The 20,132-nt window shown below is 52.7% G+C and overlaps 1 protein-coding gene across 2 annotated transcripts; it reads left to right on the top strand.

Moving 5' to 3' along the window:
- Positions 1–1,176: 1,176 nt before the first annotated feature.
- Positions 1,177–19,033, top strand: LOC122742468 (sperm flagellar protein 1-like). 2 transcript variants are annotated; one of them, XM_043986737.1, is made up of 7 exons: positions 1,177–1,506; positions 2,197–2,308; positions 3,247–3,409; positions 12,552–12,621; positions 13,774–13,858; positions 14,009–14,111; positions 18,766–19,033. In XM_043986737.1, the coding sequence occupies exons 1-7, from the start codon at positions 1,362–1,364 to the stop codon at positions 18,859–18,861; spliced, it is 774 nt and encodes a 257-aa protein (XP_043842672.1). In that variant the 5' UTR covers positions 1,177–1,361; the 3' UTR covers positions 18,862–19,033. The 2 variants fall into 2 exon arrangements, with proteins under 2 accessions (XP_043842672.1, XP_043842673.1); XM_043986738.1 differs by lacking the exon at positions 1,177–1,506 and adding an exon at positions 1,546–2,041.
- The last annotated feature ends 1,099 nt before the right edge of the window (positions 19,034–20,132 follow it).

The raw sequence follows: 20,132 nt of genomic DNA on the forward strand, positions 1-20,132 counted from the left end.
TAAGGCCCAGCTCTCAGCCTGGGAATGCGTCTGGGGGAGGAGAGATCTCTCCAGAGGGTTCTCAGTGACCGTGCCTTCATGGACTTGGGAGAGACCCGGATGCTCAGACACCACGGCCTCTCCTGCAGAATGGGTACCTGAGCTGCCTCAGTCTCCCCCTATGTACAGAGCCTGGATTCCTCAGTGGGTGCTGGTCCTGTGAACCTCACCTCTTGAGCTATGGGTGTGTGTTTGGTGGGGGAGGGGGGGAACCAGGACTCTCCATCACAGCCTGAGGCAGGGGCCGAGTAGCCAAGCTCTGTTTGCTTTTGTCTGGCTATGCCCAGTGCTCCTGACTTAGGAAGGGCTGGGTTCGAGTCTCAGGTGGCCCCATCCTTGGTCTCCCTCCGGCTGTTGAATGTAGCTGCACTGGTGGTAGAGCCCAATGCCTTCCAGAGGCAAAGACTGCGTTTCAGCCGCAGGACTTGAACCCAGGGTCCAGGCAAAAAATACATCAAGAGGACTGGAGATGGCCCTGGATCTCTGAGGCAATTAGGGTTAAGTGACTTGCCCAAGGTCTCACAGCTACTAAGTGAGGTGACATTTGAACTCAAGTCCTCGCGAGTTCAGCGCCAGTAGACAGACCACCCCTTCAGAAAGGGGCCACTTGGAGGCCATTTGACAGGGTGGGGAACTGAGGCTGGGACTTGACACCAGATCCTGGGTCGAGGAGCTCCCTTCCTGAACCAATGAAATCGGGTTTGGCCTGAGGCCCCCGCCCCCGCCTCCCACCCCTAGATTCGTGGGCGGACTTATTCACGGATTGAATAACCAACCGCCAGATTCGATGGATGTAACTCCGCCCCGCCTCCAGCTCATTCGGGCTGCTGCCTCGCTCCTGGCTCCGCCCTCTTCCCATTTCTGCCTCGCAGCTTTGCTCTGGCCACGCCCCTTTCCGCTTAGCTCGGCCTCCAGCTCGTCTCTAGTCCAGCTCAGCTCCAGCACGACCCCACCCCTCCTGCCCCGGCCTCGCCCCCGCCCCCACCCTCTCTAGCTCCGCCTCCGTCTCCTAGTTCCATTCTGCTCGGGCCCGCCTCTCTCCGTGTCCCCGCCCTCGGCCCTAGCTCCGCCCGCCTCCCGCCTTGGCCCTGGCCTACTCGCAGCCGCTCGGTGAAGGGCCCGCCCCCATTCCGCCTTGGCTGGGTCTCGCTCCATTCTGGCCCCTCCCCACCCCCGCTCCGCTTCCGGCGCGGCCCAGCTCGGCCCCAGTCCATCCCCAGCTTCTTCCTTCCGCGACCTATGTCCCTCCAGGGCCGCCGTCGCGACCCGTCCGGTCTCCCGGCAACGGCGGCTCCAGGACCACTGCTCGGGGTGGCCGAGCCATGAACCGGCCTGGGCGCACGGCCCCGGGCTCGCTGCTGTCCACGCCGCTGCCACTCACGGCACTCCACCACCTCTATGCCTGGGTGGACAGCGTGCCCTTCAGCCGCCCAAAGCGCCACCTGGCCCGGGACTTCAGCGACGGCGGTGAGCGGGAGCGGGGCCCGGCTCGGTGACTGGCCGGAAGGCCGGGCTGGGGTCGGGCCCGGAGCGGGGGAGAGCCCAGGGCCGGCAACCGGAGCGTGCGGGCTGGCACCAAGGGATTGATTGGCTGCGGGCCAGCTAGGGGCAGGACGCTGTCGTTTGGCATTGGCTGCCAGCCGGCGTGGCGGCTCGGGGATTGGCTGGAGTCAGTGGGGGAGGGGCTTCTCACTAGGCAGCGGGAAATGACTGACTGGCAGCAGGGAGGGCGAGAACCGTTACTAGGCAGCGGGAGACGCAGTACGACCATTGGGTGCGACAAGACGAGGGAGAGGCGGGTCGCCAAGCAGCCGGCAATGCGCCCTGCGGATTGGCTGGAGGGAGGCAAGGGACCCGCCGCTCGGGGATTGGCCGCAGCTTGACACCAAAACTGCTGGACTTCTCACCCTGTGAAATTCTTGTTCCCAGAGTGCCTGGGCCTGGAGTCCTCCAGGAGATTCCATCGAATTCAGTTCGGATCTCAGGGCCATTTACGTGCGAGGTGCTGAGGATACAAAAATCAAATTGGGAAACTCCTCGCCTGTCCTCAGGGAGCTCACATTCTTGGGGGCGGGGCGGATACAAAGGGATACAAAGTAGCGATCCTTCCCTTTCTGTGGTGAAAGTCGAACTCGTTTCCTTCTGCATCCCTTGCAGTGATGATCGCAGAGATTGTGAAACACTTTCAACCCAAACTTGTGGAAATGCACAACTACATCCCGACCAGCAACACCGAGCAAAAGCTGAGCAACTGGAGCACCCTCAACAGGCAGGTGGGGGACTCTGCCGGGCGGGCCCGGGGGCTCGGCCAGGGGCGCCATGCAGGATGGGTCTGTAAGGGTGCAGTGGGCACCACCCTGGATGGGGCCGTACCGGGCATAATGAGTGCCAGGGTCTGCCTGGGGCGCCGCACTGGATGGGTTTTACTGAGTACAGTAGGTGCCACAGTCTAGGCTTGGCTTTGTTTCTCCGCGGAAGTGTGAGGCCTCCAAACACTTGCGTGCGGGCTTTGGGGTGGGGTGGAGGCTGCGTTGAACAAGCAGAAAACAACCAAGCCCGGTTCGAAGGGAGATGGGATCGCTGCCTTCATCAGCCTTGTACTGCTGGGCCCAGAGAGTAGGGCCCAGGAGCAAAGGTGCATGGGGAGGATGGGAGGGGGGGGAGAGAAGGAAACAGATAGATGTGGAATTCTGAACCGAATGCGTTTCCTGTCACCGGAAGTCATTTCAGAAGGATGCTTGACCACTCCAGGAAGTTGAAGACGGGGTCCCCCTCTAGCTCTGATTAGCCCACCGGCCTGCCTCAGTTCAGGGGAAAGGAGGCAGTGCACATTATTCAGTTCCGTTCACTTCAGGCTCCGCCTTGAAGGCTCTGGGACTTCTCTCCAGCCTACTGTGTTGGAGGCAGGTGGGTTTGGGGGGAAACCAGAAGAGCCTGAGGTGGTGGAGGGAGGGTGGCGGCACAAGATGGTCACACAGGGAGTGAACATCTGCCTTGAGCGCCAAGGAGGAGGTGCAGAAAACAGCCATGACAGGGCTGTTACTCAGTCCTCCCTGAGCAGCTTTGTGCCCTGAGTTTGGGCCTCTGTTTTCCCAGGTGCCCATGGGTGGAGCTGGCAGGAGATAGAGGAGCTGTAAGGCTAGTCCAAGGCTGACAGAAAGCGAGACAAGCTCACTGAGAGCTTGTGATTCCCTGCTTGTTTTTCAGGAAAGTGTTCCCTAAACTACGCTTCTACGTCTCGGAGGAAGACATTCGGAAGGTCGTCATCAGCACCCCGGGAGCCATTGAGGCTGTGCTGTCTACATTGAGGCAGAAAGTGGAAGAAAAATGCCAAAGGAAGACCGTCCAGGAGGCCAGGCTGAACACCAAGGTGCGTCCCAAGGGCCTCTCCTCATCGGAGCGCTGCTGAGATTTGCCCTGGGAAGACCACCCCTGTTTGCGTGACCAGTGAGGACCCCAGGGGTAGACGTGGGCTCCGCTGCCACCTTAGGGGAAAGAGGCAGGCTTCTCTGGGTTGCCACCTGGCCACCTGTGTGTCTTCTCCTGAAAAAGGAGCTGGGGCTGGGCTGGGGGGTAGCATGTGCCTTGCGTCTGGGGTCCCAAGCTTCCTTCCCCTGCCTGGCACCTGCCTTGGCCATGGAAGATGCAAGGGAACACCAACATTTCATGCACCCCTGGCTCCAGTATGGGTGTGGCCAGATGGAGCAGCGAGGGAGCTGGGAGATCGCTCACTGCTGGTCCTGTTTGTGGGAGGCTCAAGGCACGGGGGCAAGGCCAGGGTGACGGTCCCCTCCCCTCCAGTTCACCCTCCAGCAGCTGCCAAACAAAGCGTCCTCAGACGCAGCTCTGCCCCAAAGCCTCCCTCGAGATAAGAGAAGGACTCCCCAGCCTGATGTTTGGTCCCTCCGGCTTCTGCCTTGTTCCCTGTCATTTCCCTTTGCGTACTCTGTTTTAGTCAAACAGGCTAATTCCCCATGCAGCAGCCATTTGAAAAATTCGCTTTTAGTTTTATTGCTAAAATCTCTCCCTCCCCTTTTCTCCTTCCTCACCTATTGAGAAGGCAAGAAAAACAGAACCCATTACAGATATATATAGTTATGCAAAACACATCTCCACAGGAGCCATGTTTCCCCTCCCCCCAAAAAAAGGCAAGAAAAGGAAGGAGAACACGGGCTTCTATCAGCTCTCTCTGGAGGTGATTAATATGCTTCATCGGGAGTCTTTTGGAATGGTGGTGGGTCATTGTATTGATCGGCGACACTCTCCCAGTTCATCAGTGTTACCATATCGCTATTACCCAGTACAGTGTTCTGGGTTTGCTCCAGTAGCATCAGTTCCTAGAAGTCTTCCTAGGTTTTTCCGAAAGCGTCCCGCTCTTCATTCCTTACGGCATCACAACGTCCCACCACTATTGTGCATTGTACCTGCTTCAGCCACTCCCTCACCAATGGGCCTTTTGCTTCCTGCGAACCCCTCTGCCTCTTGTTTGGTCACAAGCGCTTCCTCTCTCCGCAGATACAACAGGCGATTTCCTCCATCCGTCACTCATCTGTCTGATGTCATCCTTTATGTCTAGATCAGGTACCCATTGGAGTTTACCTTGGTATAGGGTGCGAGTCTAGAACTCGTTTCTGTCAGACAGAATGCTCTGGCTCTTTGGGATCATGAAGTCCCTGGGGCTGTAGATGAGGGCCACTCACCCGGCTGCCTGGCCAAGCTGGAGATCCCGCACTCCTGAGCCAGCTTCTTTCCCACTTGTTTTCTCTGGGCTTCTCAACATTCTTGCCCTTTTCTTCCTCCAGATGAATGTTGTTATGTTTTCTAGCTCCACAAAGTAATTCTATGGCGATGGGTTTGGGGTGGCAAAGAATAAGCCAGTGGGTTTCAGTGGTACGGTCACTTCCTATGGACTCAGCCTACCCACCATTTAGATTTCTCTTTGTTTGTTCCCGGGTATGTCTTGGCCGGTCGGTTCCCAAGTATTTTGTACTGTCTCAGGCGATTTTAAAGGACGGTTCTCTTTCTGCCTCTTCCTGCTGAGTTTCCTTGCTAATATACAGAAATGCAGATGATTTGTGGAGGCTCCTCACAGCTTTCCCCAGAGCCTCCATTTCAAAGCAGAGGCCTGGGCGGCCTCTGTATGAGTACCCTCTGGCCTCCCCTCCCCTGGTCAGCTTTTATCTGTTGTCTTCCCTGTCAGAGTGCGAGCTTCTTTCTTTCTGCTTCTGCATGTGTCCCCAGCACTTGGCCAGAGGAAATGCTGAATCAGGGTGACTTGGCTTGCCTTCCCCTACACTCGACACTGAGAAGGAAAAGGGAGCATGGGGCCATGTCTGGGCACCTCACCAGAATGCTTTGGGAAGAAAACAGCTAGAGCCAAGTGGAGGGTTCCCCCTAGAGTTGTCATTGAAATGGAGGCTTCCCTGAGGGCAAGAAAGCTTGGGGTGGTGCCACCCTCTTCCCCAAGCCCAGCCTTGGCACACACAGCGTAATAGCCTCTGTTTGTTTCCAGGCATCACCCACAAAATGACGACGTCTTCTTGCTCGCTGAAGCATCTGGGGCCAGTGTATCCATGGGCTCCCCAAAGCCCTTCTCTTGGGAATGGATGCTGCAGTCCATGAGCTTAGTGTGGGTAGACCCAGGGATGAGGAGCGTGTGCGTGTGCATGTGCATGTGCATGTATGTGTATGTTCACGTGTGTGCACATGTGCGCTCTTAGGCCCAGCCATGCTTGTCACAAGGTCGGCTTCAGGCTGCCAACTTTAACAGAGGAAGAGCATGGTCCATAAGGCTCCCCAGAGCTCAGCGGGGCTCCTGGCCAGTCCTGGAACAATTCTGCCACAGCAGAACCCAGGCTTTCCTTGGGGAGGATGGGCCAGGGCTAACAGGCACCAGAGAGACAGTGGGCCTGCTCCACTCAGACTTTCTTTGTTTTCCATGCAAGGGAGAATGCCGCCTGTGGGAAACGGGACAGAACAGAAAAGACATCGAGTCGGGGGTGGGGTGGGAGGGAAGAAGTATTTATTTCTTTTTTTAAGTTTGTGTGTGTGTGTGTGGAGGGGGGGCAATGAGGGTTAAGTGACTTGCCCAGGGTCACACAGCCAATAAGTGTCAAGTGTCTGAGGTCGGATTTGAACTCAGGTCCTCCTGAATCCAGGGCCGGTGCTTTATCCACGGTGCCACCTAGCTGCCCCCAGGGAATAAGCATTTAAAGAGCACCTACTGAGTGCCAGGCCCCCAGCTAAGCACTTGGCAAATGTCTCATTAAATCCTCACCAGCACTGTGGAGGGGAGGTGTTGTTATTCCCCCTCCTCCCTTGTTACAGTGGGGGAAACTGAGGCAGGCAGCAGCTCAGGGACTTGCTCAGAGCTGCCCAGTCTGAAGCTCACGTATTCCTGGCCCCATGTTCTGGGTGCTCAGAGCCCCAAGCTTCCTTGGGAGCTGATGAAGGACTCCGAGAGTCGGCACATCTAGCAGCCAAGCTGCTGTCTGGGGTCATTTGTGAGACCACAGAGAATGGAGAGTGTCCGTGGGTTGAGACAGGGCAGAGGGAGCCCTGGCTTTGGGGAAAGCAGAGAGAACAGACTTTCCCGACTCCGATTCCTGCAGCGTGGCTGGTGAGCAGTGTGGCTGGCCAGGCTCCCCTCCTTACATGTGCATTTGGGGAGTGTGTCTCACTGGTGTGAGAGATGGGGAGAGGTTTGCACCTGGTTGACTGGCCAGGTGGTGTTCATGGCAGCCCTAGGGCCTGCATGAGGGTGCTCATCACATCTGCTGAAGGGACCGAGCTAGGAGGGGTGACTGAGGCAGGATCTCAAAAGGACCTTGACAAGGAAGAGCACTGGGGGGATAAATGTCATGCCCTGCACTTTCCTTTCACAAGTATATGATGAGGGAGGCCTAGGGAAAAGAGCAGCTGTTCTGAAGAAGATCCGGGGGTCTTAGTGGAATGCAGGCTCAGTTTGGAGTAAGCAGTGGGATGTGGCAGTCAGAAAGCCAGCTTACCTGGGGAGGGCAGAGCTCAGGAATAGGGAGGGGAGAGTTCATTGGCTGGTCCCCTGCCCTGGTCAGACCTCATCCGAAGCCTTGTATTCTTTGCTCAGTCCTGCTGCTGAAGAAAGACTTTGGCAGGGGGCTGGCTAGGTGGCACAGTGGATAAGGCACTGGCCCTGGATTCAGGAGGACCTGAGTTCAAATCTAGCCTCAAACACTTGACACTTACTAGCTGTGTGACCCTGGGCAAATCACTTAACCCTCATTGCCCCGCCAAAAAAACACAAAAACAAAACAAAATAAAACAAAACAGAAAGACTTTGGCAAATTGGAGTGTGTCCAGAGGAGGGCAGCAGGGATGGGAAGGCCTTATAGCCTGTCCTTGGAGGGCTGGTTGTAGGACCTGGGTGTGTTCTTCCTGGACGCTGAGAGAAGACTGAAGGAGGACGTGACCTCTGTCCACAAGTATTAGGGGGTTGTTGTAGGCGGCCCAAAGGGCTTCCTCCCACAGTGGCCTGGGTGCCTCCCACCCCCAAGGTCTTGAGGCCCAATGACTCCTTGTTGAGAATGTCATAGATGTATGTATGAGTGCAGGGGACGCTTCCATCCCCCAGATTCTATGGGTACCTTCATCTAATAGCAGGATCATAATCTTTTTTTATTTACATTCTTTTTTTTTTCTTTTTCCAGACCTTTATTTTTACATGTAAAGATAGTTTTCAAAGTTCACTTTTGTAAGATTTTGAGTTCCAAATTTTTCTCCCACCCTCCCTTCCCTCCCACCTCCCAAAAGCAGCAAGCAATCTGATATAGGTTATACATGACAATCATATTAAATATATTTCCACATTAGTCGTGTTGTGAGAGAAGAATAAAAACAAAAGGAAAAAACAAGAAGAAACAAAAAAAGTGAAAATAATAGGCTTCAGTTTGCATTAAGATTCCACAGTTCTTTTTCCGGAGGTAGAGAGCATTTTCCATCATGAGTCCTTTGGCATTGTCTTGGATCATCATACTACTGAGAAGAGCTAAGTCTATCACAATTGATCATCACACAGTGTTGTTACTGTGTGCAGTGTTCTCTTGGTTCTGTTCATTTCACTCAGCATCAGTTCACTTAAGTCTTGCCAGGTTTCTCTAAAATCTGCCTGCTCATCGTTTCTTACAGCACAATAGTATTCCAATATATTCATATACCATGACTTGTTCAGCCATTCCCCAGTGGATGGGCATCCCCTCAATTTCTATTTCTTTGCTACCACAAAAAACGCTGCTATAGGGGGCAGCTAGGTGGAACAGTGGATAAAGCACTTGCCCTGGATTCAGGAGGACCTGAGTTCAAATCCAGCCCCAGACACTTGACATTTACTAGCTGTGTGATTCTGGGCAAGTCACTTAACCCCCATTGCTCTACCCCCCCCCCAAAAAAAAAGCTGCTATAAATATTTTTGTACATGTGGGTCTTTTTCTTTTTCTTTATGATCTCTTTGGAATATAGATCTAGTAGTGGCATTGCACAGTTTTATGGCCTCTTGGGCATGGTTCCAAATTGTTTTCCAGAATGGTTGGATCAGTTCACAACTCCACCACCAGTGCGTTAGTTTTCCAATTTTCTCACATCTCCAACATTTATCATTTTCCTTTTTTGTCATATTAGCCAATTGGATAGGTGTGAGGTGGTGCCTCAGAGTAGTTTTAATTTGCATTTCTCTAGTCAGTAGTGATTAAGAACACTTTTCATATGGTTGTAGATAGCTTTAATTTCATTATCTGAAAACTGCCTGTTTATATCATTTGAACATTTCTCAATTAGGGAATGATTTGTAGTTTTATATTTTTATTCAGTTCTCTATATATTTTATATTTGAGGTCTTTATCAGAAATACTGGCTATAAAAATTGTTTCCTAGCTTTCTGCTTTCCTTCTAATCTTGTTTGCATTGGTTTTGTTTGTACAAAATTTTTAAAATTTTTGCATTTCATAGTATTCTCTATTTCATCTTTGGTCATAAATTCTTCCCCTCTCCCAAGATCTATCTGACAAGTAAACTATTCCTTTTCTAATTTGCCTGTGGTATCCCCCTTTATGTCTAGCTCTTGTACCCATTTTGACTTTACTTTGGTGTGCAGTGTAAGATGTTGATCTATGCCTAGTTTCTGCCATACTGGTTCCCAGCTTTCCCAGCATTTTTTGCCAAATAGTGAGTTCTCCTGTAAGCTGGAGTCTTTGGGCTTATCAAACAAGAGATTGCTATATTCATTTACGGCTGTGTTTTGTGTGCCTAACTCGTTCCACTGATCTACCTCCCTATTTCTTAGCCAGTCCTAAATAGTATTGATGATTGCTGCTTTATAATGTAGTTTTAGGCCCTTGATACTCTTGACCTTTTGTTCTTCTATGTGAATTTTGTTATTTTTTTTAGCTCTATGAAATTCTTTTTTTGTAGTTTGATTGGTATGAGTAAGTTAATTAATTTGGGTGCAGGATCATAATCTGCCTCAGTGGGAAGGCCCTGCATCACTGAAGTGAGGGCCTATGGGTTCCTCAGAGGGTCTGGCCAGGTGTGACTAGGGCTCCTTGGGAGGGATATACTCTGTGTCTCCAATCAGCCTTTATGAAGGCCCAGACCACCTGGGATTCATGAGGGGGCCTATAGAAGCTTGTCTTTTCCCCTCCAGTGAATAGGGGTGCATAGGAACGCAATAAGCCAAAAGGAGAAGTGTTGGCCCCTGGCATCCACTCTCTTCTGGGCACTGCCCAAGCCTCTTACCCTGGGCACCTATTGGCTGCCATCAGCCTTCTCCTTTTAAGGAAACAGGGTGTGAGATTTAAAATTGGATATTAGATCATAAATCTCCCCTACTTAACCTTTCCCTTAATTTATCTCCCAAACTAGTAAATGGAAGAAGCTTTTGGTTTTCTAGATAGACCTTTTTATTTATTGTTATGATAGTCACAAGGTGATGTTGATTAGAAGGATAGGAAAGTAGAAACACAATACAAATCGTCTTAAGTCTAAGCTTAGTCTATATTCCTTATAAAAACTCACCAAACCGAAAAGGCCACCTTTGGAGAGAGAGAGTCTGTCTGTGCCGCGCTGTCAGGAGTCCCGCCAAGCAGGCCAAAAGCCTCTACTTCCGTTCTCTCCACCCCGGAAGTCAAGTGCCCCGCAGGCAGTCTGACATGCGCAGCAGGCGGACTGTTCATCTCCTCCCCAAAAGGGTGGTCCTTATAATGACATATAAATAATAAACGAATGTAAATAGCTGATTACATTAGACATTATCACATAATCTTCTTTTAGACATTATCACATAATCTTCTTTTAGCAAGTAAACCATGTCATCTTATACATGAATTCTCTAGTATAACAGTAGCAGATACTTAAAGTGGTGAGTTATCCTAACCGACTGTTAAAAACTTTCATATTTTACCACAAGGGACAGATCCTGAAGGCTTCCCTGTGAGTACTGAGGCATCATAAGGCCTGAGCCAGAAGGGATTTCTGGAAGGCCAGAGGGAGCTCACCCTTTGGGTGAAGCCTGGAGGGTCCCTAGTCTGACTTGGGTTGGACCTTGGGGCATTTCCTGGTTCAGAGCCATAGTCCTGGGCCTTTCAGCTCCCTTTAGGACACATCTCTTGGGTACCTGCTATGTGTGGGGAAGGGAGGGAAGGATTCTGGAGAGCATCCGGCACAGGTCCCACCTGCCTACAAGGGGTTTACCAACTCTCCGAGTCTGCCGTATGGACAGGTCTGGCTCCCCAGGTGGCCCCAGGGGAGGAGCCTGCTGCCTAGACCAAAAGCCCCCCTCCCAAGGCTCCCCAACCCACCTTCTTATGGAAGCCATCCCATTCTCCTCCCTTCTTAGAAGAGCTTCAGGCTAGGATAGTAAGGCAGCCCTGGGGAACCAGCCCTAATTCAGGGCCCAGGAAGCCCCAGGGAGGGTTCTGAGTTCAGAAGCCTTCTGCCTTGTGTGTGGGTCCATGCAGACAGACTGGAGCAGGCCAGGAGCCTGCACAGAGCTTGGATGCTTGGGGGGGGCGGTCCTTTCCCCACACACTCGGTGACCGTCCTCACCCTTGAGGCGGCCTGAGCTAGGCAGGGGCCACTCCTGGGCTTTCCCTTCCAGACCGCTAGCTTCTGGCCCAAGTCAGGCTCACCAGAGCTCCTCATGGGGCTCCCTGGCTTTTCGACCACTCTTGTCACCAGACAGGCCAGGGCCTGCCCTCTTCACTGCCAGCCAGGCCAACAAGAACTGGCTTGTTGTGCGGGCATCTCCTTGGGTCGCTTCTGTGTCTGAAATAATAGAGATGCCCTCTGAGAGCAAGGTGAGGATCCCCTGGCAAGGGTCAGGGATTCACAGCATCCGGTTGACCCTGCAAAGTTGCCGTTGCCTTCCATTTCATTCCCTAATGAATAAATGAGTTTGCCAATAAATGTCTGGTGAACAGCAGTATTGTATGATGACTAGCTGTCAATGACTTGACTCTTCTCAGCAATACAATGACCCAAGACAGTCCCAAAGGATTCATGGTGAAGTGCATTATCCACCTCCAGAGAAAGAACTGAGGTTGCCTGAATGCAGATCGAAGCTGACTTTTTAAAAAAACTTTTCTGTATTTTTTTTTTGGTGATTTTTATTTTTTCCCTTTGGGTCTGTGTCTTCTTTCACAACAGGACTAATATGGTAAATATGCGTTGCGTGATTGAACATGTATAACCTCCATCAGATTGCTTACTGTCTGGGAAGGGCTCAAAGATTTTTGAAAAAACCAATGTTGGGGTGGCTAGGTGGCACAGTGGAAAGAGCACCAGCCCTGGATTCAAGAGGACCTGACCTCACAATATGGCCTCAGACACTTGACACTTACTAGCTGTGTGACCCTGAGCAAGTCACTTAACCCCAATTGCCTCACAAAAAAAAGAAAAAAAATCAATGTTAAAAATTGTCTTTACATGTAACTGGGGAAAAATAAAGTATAATTTAAATTTTAAAAAATTGTCACAGTCCTAGGGGCATAAGGAGATGTGAGCTGGGCCCCTGCCCTCTAGGGTCCTGATGGGTAGATCAGACATCAAAAATGAGTGAAATGTTAACTGTGGAGAACAGACAAATGCATCCACCATGTCACACTCAGAGGGCTGTTAGCCCAGACTTTGGGAAAGAGGTGGGCTCCAGGGGGACCCTGAAAGATGGGAACAAAAGGAGGGAGCACATTCTTGTCTAGGCCCCACGATATGGGCAGAGGATTGGAAGTAAAGAAACTGAAGTAAGAAACCCAGACTGGCTAGAGGGGGAAGCCCCGTCTGCAGTTAGAGCTTTCTCTTCCTCCTCCTCTTCCTCCTCCTTCTCCTCCTCCCCCTTCCTCTTCCTCCCCCTCCTCTACCTCCCTCCTCTTCCTCTTCCCCCCCCATGCCTTCCCAGGACCCACTAGCTCTAATGCTGAATATGATATGTCTTAAGCGCCATCCCCTGAGCACATTCCAGTGGTGACTGTTCTCTAAAATCTTTGCAGGACCCCATTGGATTTGACAGCATCAACATCAACAGACATTTGGCAGAGCTGGAAAACTGCAAATCTGCTGGTAGTATTTCAGTTGTCCTTGACGAGGCAATGACTGTCTGTGAGCCAGAGAACAATTGGGTGCTGCTGCTTGCTTCTTACCCCTATGACTGTCATGGGCTCAGCTCGTAGCCCCCCACCCAAAGTGCCTTAGGTCCAGCCACTTTGGTTTGTTCTTTTTCTCTTCCTTCTTCTCTCATTAGAATGGAAGTTCCTTGGGGAGATGGGGCATCACACTCTTCATTAGGCTGCTGGGTGGCACCAGAGTGCCCAGAATGCAGCACTCCTGCATCAGATACTGTCTGGGTGAACCTGGGCAAGTCATCTCACCTCTGTCTGTCTCTTCCATAAAGATAATAATGGCCTTTATGTCCCCGGGGCATTGTGAAGAGCCAATGAGAACACGCATCTAAGTGCTTTGCAAACCTTAAAATACATGTCCGTAGCATGATGCCCAGAATACACAGCCCTTCCTCACTGAAATCAGTGCTAGTCGTGACATCACGCCATCCCTGATGTCACAAACCACCACCACCAGTCGACAGTTTAGTGCTTCATGAATGCTCTACAAATGTTAGCGGCCCTAGCCCAGCGCCCGCACACAGAGACGCTTCATTGCTGGTGACTCTTGGAAGAGTCCTCCTTGCAATCTGGTAACCCTGAGGAAGCCTGGGAGGTACCTCCTCTTCCAGAGCCCCAGGGAGGCCATGTTTCACACAAGGGCCTCTGCACTCAGGGTGGAACAGAAGCCATTTTGATCTTGATCAAGGAGGGGCAGCTGGTTTTGCATCTTGGGATGGACTGAAGGGTCACTGGCTCGACCTCCAGTGGAGGCACCATGTATCCCCAACAGGTAGGAAGGACCACTGACCTAAGTCTCCTGCCCTAGGGCTGGTCCCAGTCCTCTAAGAACCTCTGAATACAGCAGGAACCCCCCCCCACACACACACACACACACTTTGCAGGCTTCTTTTTTTCTTTCTTTTTTTTTTTTTTGGCAGGGTAATGAGGGTTAAGTGACTTACCCAGGGTCACACAGCTAGTAAGTGTCAAGTGTCTGAGGCCAGATTTGAACTCAGGTCCTCCTGAATCCAGGGCAGGTGCTCTATCCACTGTGCCAGCTAGCTGCCCCTTTCTTTTTATTTATGTATTAACTGGGTATCTTTTCTTACAGAATGCCTGACTAACAGAGTGCCCTCCGGCAAGAAGACAATTCCCAGTCAGAAAGGAGAGGAGAGAGCCAGTGAGCACTCTGGAAGGTGGAGTATGCCAGCCGGGCCCAGCATCATTCAGAGGGCCCCCCTGCCCCACCCCACCACACCACCCATGTGGTTTGTCCCTCTTGGGTCCCTCCCAGGGGAAGGCTTTGCTTCCCTGAGCCGATAGTTACACATGTACTCTCCTTCCAGGCAGGACTCAGGCTTTGGCCAGTGCCCACACACTGAGCCCAACTTCCAGCAGTTACTGGAGGAGAAGGAGCAGGCTCTCACTGTGCTACAGGAGACAGTGCAGGTAGGGCCTGTGGAGGGAGGCCCTGGGAGCAAGGAGAGAGAGGGTCTGACTTGGCTTCCCACCTCACCTTTGGGCTGACATATGGGGCAAATGTGTATTGGGCACCTCCTTCATGTGTGCCTAGAGCTACAAAGACCTTCTAATGGGGCAAGCAGCCTGAAGGCACGGAGATGAGGCACCTGCAGCTGAAGAAGGCAGGAAGGGTCACACTTGGTGCAGGGCAGGGGGAGATGGGAGCAGGGAGGCCAGGCGCTAAACTGTATTTTTGAGAAGGAGTCCTGGGGATAATGAGATGTCAGAGGTAGTGCTGTGATTGGATTCAGGGTAAACTGAGGCACAAAGCACCTAGCATCATGAATTTATTAGCAAAGTGTGAAATTGCCAATAAATAGGGTCTCAGCCTCCAAGCACTCTAAGACCCTGAGTGAGAGCCCACAGATCATTTTTACAGCCAAAAGGAGAAGTGTCCAAAAACTGGGAATTGACACCCTAGACATGGAAGACAATATGATTGGTGCAAAGTCTGAAGCATCCTGGGTGTCTGTGTTGGGGAGGGGAGGTCTCCATGGGGGGCTTGCTTAGAAATTTGGATGGCTTCAGTCCCCCTGCAAGGCTGCTTAGTGGATCAATGATGAAATGTGACTTCAGCGTCACACAAGAAGCCAGTGGCTGCAGCCTCTATGTGCCCATGGAAGACATGGGGCTCTTCAGCAGGGCAGGGACACGGACAGATCACCCAGCAGTGGAGACAAGAAAGAATCGAGCCTGGAGGAGACGACAAGGGTCTGACTCAGGGAAGAGGTTTTGTGAGAGGAGAAAAGAGGGCGTCAGGTGGTGGAATCAATGAGATAGCATTGGCCAGGCACAGCTGGAGGGACTGGCAGAGGGTGTTGTCACCGCCCAGTCCATGAGCCTGAGCAACAGCCCTGGATGACAGTCAGTAGGAGATGAGGAAGATCCAGCCAAGGAGACAGAAGTGAGGGCTGGTGGGAGAAGAACCGGGACTGAAGGAAAACTGCTGAGGAAGAGAGGAGGCAAGTTTCAGATGAAGATGGATGAGGGCAGAGAGACAATCCGGGGGGCTTCCTGAGAGCATTGTCTCTGCCCCTGGGATGGAGGAGGAAAGCGCTTCCTGTCCCTCCTGAGAGCAGCTGTGAATGCCAAGAGAACTTCAGGCCCCTTTGGGAAGTCCTCCCGGACTTCCACCCTTTACCTGCCCTTGGCATGTTCTGCCATTGCTTTCACTACTGCGCCCCCCCTCCCCAAAGGCCAAGCAGATTCATCCCTTTCCCATCCAGTAGTCTGCTGAGTAACTGAAGACAGTCTGGCTGCCTCTCCAAGGTCTTCTCCTTCCCACCCCATTTGACCATCTCCACAGCTTATTTATGCCCTTCCTAAGATGGTCCCTGGTTGGGGCCAGATGACCTTCAAAGACCCTCCCAACTTAGTCTTTCTCGGGGCAGCTAGGTGGCACAGTGGATAAAGTGCAGGCCCTGGATTCAGGAGGACCTGAGTTCAAATCTGACCTCAGACACTTGACACTAGCTGTGTGACCCTGGACAAGTCACTTAACCCCCATTGCCCCACTAAAAAAAAAAAAAAAAGAATAGTCTTTCTCCCAACTCCATGGGCCCAAGGTTTTCCTTCTCACCTGCCCTTGGTCCAAGCCACAGCCTGCCTATCCTTTTCTGCCACCTCCAGAGATGAGTGGCCCTTTGCTGCCGGGGGTCTCTGTCCTTCTCTGCTGAACCCAAGAAATCTCCAGAGACCTTTGGAATGACCCTGTGAAGGGATGGGTAAGGAGTTTTCTCATGTTTTAAATGGGCAAGAGGAGGTCCCAAGGTCAGGACTTCCCAAGACCCAGCTTGGTTGGCACCCAAGACAGTTCCCCTGGGAGCACTTTTCACCAAGGGAGCCGTCTGGGCACTTCTCGTTGTGGCCTGCCAGCAGTGACAGCTGGGTCCCCCACTTGTCCCGTGGCCAATTTGACTGACGCAGGAATCAGGAGAATTTCATAACGGAGATGTGAGGGGAAACTGCTTAGTCAGGTGTGTCGCAAGGGGACTGACTGTTTCCTCCAGCTTTTGTCTCTTTTATTCATTGTTCTTTTGATTAAAGGAGCCAACCCCTTTGAACAGCATTTTTAATCCCCTGCTAAGTGCCACTCAATAGATGTAGGAATGATAGGAGGAAGGTTGGGTGTCAGGGAAAGAGAATCAGTTGGGTTTGAGACGTCTGTCAGACATCTGAGAGGTGCCCAATAGGCAGATGAGGCTAGAACTCAGGAGGGAGATGAAATTCTGGGAATCATCTGCACAAATGACAGTTGAATCTGTATAAGGTGATGAGAGCACATGGATGGGGGAGAGAGAAGGGGGGAGGCACTGCCTCCACTCACAGAGGTGAGCCAAGGAAAATGGCCCGCCAAGGACATGGAGAAGGAAGCCAGCTAGCCAGCCAAGGGGGAGAAGGACCGAAAGAAAAGGTGTCAGGGGAACCCAGAGAGAAAGTATTGGCGGTGGGGAGCAGCGTCAGTGTTGGCCACCTGGAGAGAGCAGCTTCCCTGAGTAATGAGGCTGTGAGTCAGAAGTGAGCAAGAGGCCAAGTAAGAGGCTTGTCATAAGAAAACTATAGAATTAATAAATAAAACTAAGAGCTGGTTCTATGAAAAAACCTTTGGTGAATCTGATTAAAAAGAAAGAAGAAAACCAAGTTACCAGCATCAAAACTGAAAAGGGTGAGCTCACCACCCATGAAGAGGACATGCCAGCAATCAATAGGACCTGGTTTGCCCAACTATGTGGCGATGCATTGGACACTCTCAATGAAATGGATGAATATTTACAAAAATCTAAACTGCCCAGATTGACAGAAGACTTGCCAATGACTGCGGAAGCTTCCCCTGGGACTTCAGCTATGAAAGGGAAGGACACTTGGGACGGCGGCTTGATGGGATGATCCGGGTCCCAGGAAGGTTGTTAAAAGGTGTGGAGACCTGGCCGTGTGTGTGTGGGGGGGGGGGGGTGGCAGCGGGGAGGAGCCGGTGGAGGAGGAAAGATGAAAGATCGCTGTGAAAGAGGCAGGGGACGGCAAAGGGTCCGGGAGGGGACAGGCAGGACCCAAGCCAGAGACAGCGGCCTCAGCGGGAGGTCCCCGGAGTGGAGGAGGAGGAGACTGCAGAGATGAGCTGGGCAGACGAGGCAGCGGAGGATGAACGGCTTCCATTCTTCCTGCCAAACGCGAGGGCTGAGGAAGGGCAGGACGTGGAGAAGAGAGGCCTGGGAGAGTCCACCCGGGAGACCTGTGCCCAGCGGGGAGGGGCCCGTGGAGCTGAATCCGGCATCCCCGCCGGGGAGAAGACTTCCGGTCCGGGGCTTTGAAGGACTTGAGCAGTGAGAGAACAAGGGTGCGAGGACTTTGAAGGGAGCACGTGGCGGTACATCCAAGGCCTGGGCTCCAGGCCCAAGCGGCAGAGCAGGGATAGCCTGGGAAAGCTGGCTAGGGAGCGCGTCACCTTGTGGGGGACGAGGAGACCAAGGGCTGTCCGTCGTCCCCAGGCATTCTCGGGGGTTGGAGGGAAGCTTCAGGCCGTGGAAACTGTTGCCACAGCCGTGGGTACTTAGAGTCCCCAGGTCTACGGACAGGGACGGGGCAGTAGCGATCCCGATGCTGAGATGCTGAACACAGAGGGAGGGGACGGGGGCCAGGAGCCAGAATGGGCTTCGAGGGAGGGTGGCAGGGAGGGTGTGGAGAGCCGGGGTTGGGCCGCCTCCTCTGGAGCCAGGGGGCAGCGGGACATGAAGATGGAAGGAAGGAGTCTGAGCTGAAGGGCGCTCGGTTCACCATAGAACGAATCCTGCCGAGCTCCCGAAGGGAGAGCAGGAGAGAAAGGTGTAGACACCGGGAGGGGTGGCGAGAAGAGTGGGATCGGGGTGCTGGGGGGAGAGCTCTCTGGGCCCTCCCCGGGGCCCAGCTCCAGCCAGTGCTTGCTGGATTTGTGTTCTGGCCTGGGTTGGGGCGGTGGGCACTCTCGGGCCGTCTGGCTCTGGCCCACAGGGCTGGGGCGAGGCCAGGATTCAGCCGACTCATGAACTGGCTTAAACTGCTCTGATGGGGGCCAGTCAGTGACTTCTCCTGGCCCATCCCTGAGCATGCTGGGGGTGGGGGTGGGGAGGGAGCCCTTAAAAATCATATTCGCTGGCCACAGCCCGCCCTTCTTCCTGGCTGGACGCCAGCCCCGCGGACAGCTCCCAGTGACCACTATGTAAAATGGGCCTGCGCATGCAGATCCCCTCTGGTGGTCATATGAGTTATATCAAGTACATGGGGGGCAGCTAGGTGGTGCAGTGGATAAAGCACTGGCCCTGGATTCAGGAGGACCTGAGTTCAAATGTGACCTCAGACATTTGACACTTAGTAGCTGTGTGACCCTGGGCAAGTCACTTAACCCTCATTGCCCCACCAAAAAAAAACCCCAAAACCAAAAAATTTAAAAATCAAATAAAATTTTTAAAAATCAAATACATGGGAGCTGGGGGTGGGGGGCAGTCAGGAAGCATTGATTAAGTTCCTGATGTATGCCAGGCTTTGTGCTGAGTAAGCCCTGGAATGGGGGCGAGCTTCCAGCGCAATGATGGGCAGCCGTTTCCTGCAGATTCTACAGATGAAAGTGCACAGGCTTGAACACCTGGTCCAGCTGAAGGACATGAGGATCGAGGACCTGACCAGACACCTGAACACCTCCAAATAAGGAGACTCGGGCGGCTCGCCTGCCCCGGCAGGGCCCCAGCCTGGCCCTCTGGCCTGAGAAGAACTGGGGGGTCTGCTTGTCTGCAGCTTCTTCTCCTCAGCGGCTGTCCCTGCCCCAGGCGCTGTCTCCCTCCCTCCCTCCCTCCCTCCCTTGCCCCCTTCCCGCCTCCCTCCTTCCTTCCCTTTCCTCCTCCCTTCCTTCCCTCCCTTCCTCCTTTTCTTCCTTCCCTCCTTCCTTCTTTCCTCCTTCCCTTCTTTGTTCTTTCCCTCCTTTTCTTCCTTCCTTCCCTTCTTTCCTCCTTCCCTCCTTCCTTCTTCCTTCTTTCCTCCTTCCCTCCCTCCCTCCTTCCTTCCCTTTCCTCCTCCCTTCCTTCCCTCTATTCCTCCTTTTCTTCCTTCCCTCCTTCCCTCCCTCCGTCCTTCCTTCCTTCCTCCCTTCAATCCTTCCTTCCCTTGTACACCTAACATCTCCATCTGCAAATCTAGTGGCTCTTTCCAACACAAGGGATCAGAGGCCTGCCTCCCTCCACAACTTGGTGGGGTCAGTCTGGGCAAAAAGAGCCCTTTGCATGCAGTAGTATCTCTACTGAGAGACCCCTCCCCTCCCCCATCCTAGCTGAGCAAGGCTGGCTTCAAGGGGCTGCCCTGATCTCTGGAATCTTGTGTGTGTGTGTGTGTGTGTCTGTGTCTGTGTCTGTGTGTGTGTCTGTGTCTGTGTGTGTGTGTGTGTGTGTGTGTGTCTGTGTCTGTGTCTGTGTCTGTGTCTGTGTCTGTGTCTGTGTGTGTGTCTGTGTCTGTGTGTGTGTGTGTGTGTCTGTGTCTGTGTCTGTGTCTGTGTCTGTGTCTGTGTCTGTGTCTGTGTCTGTGTCTGTGTGCCTGTATGCATACATATTCCTGCTGTAACTCGGTCACTAGTGCCCCCTTTGTTCGCACAATGTCAGACTAGAAGTATAGGCCTTTAAAAATACGCAGATGATGGGAATGAGCCCTGGGATTACTTTTACAATTAAAGAAGATGTGGTTAGGAGGAGCTTGGTGTCTGATGTCTTTGGTGGTCTAGGCTATGCCGGGGTCTAGCAGGGTTGGGAGGCTGCAGTTCTGCTGGGTCAGTGGCTGCTCTCAGCCTCACCCTGCTGGCCACCTGGACAACTCTGGGGTTTGAAACTGTCATGGGGGAAATAGGGGGTGAGGGTCTTTAGGGGATTCCTCCTTAAAGAATTACAACTCCGGAACACAATCCAATTAGAATAAAGATGGTCTAGGGGCAACTAG

The sequence above is a fragment of the Dromiciops gliroides genome, chromosome 2, assembly GCF_019393635.1.
Source record: "Dromiciops gliroides isolate mDroGli1 chromosome 2, mDroGli1.pri, whole genome shotgun sequence".
NCBI classification, from domain to species: Eukaryota; Metazoa; Chordata; class Mammalia; order Microbiotheria; family Microbiotheriidae; genus Dromiciops; species Dromiciops gliroides.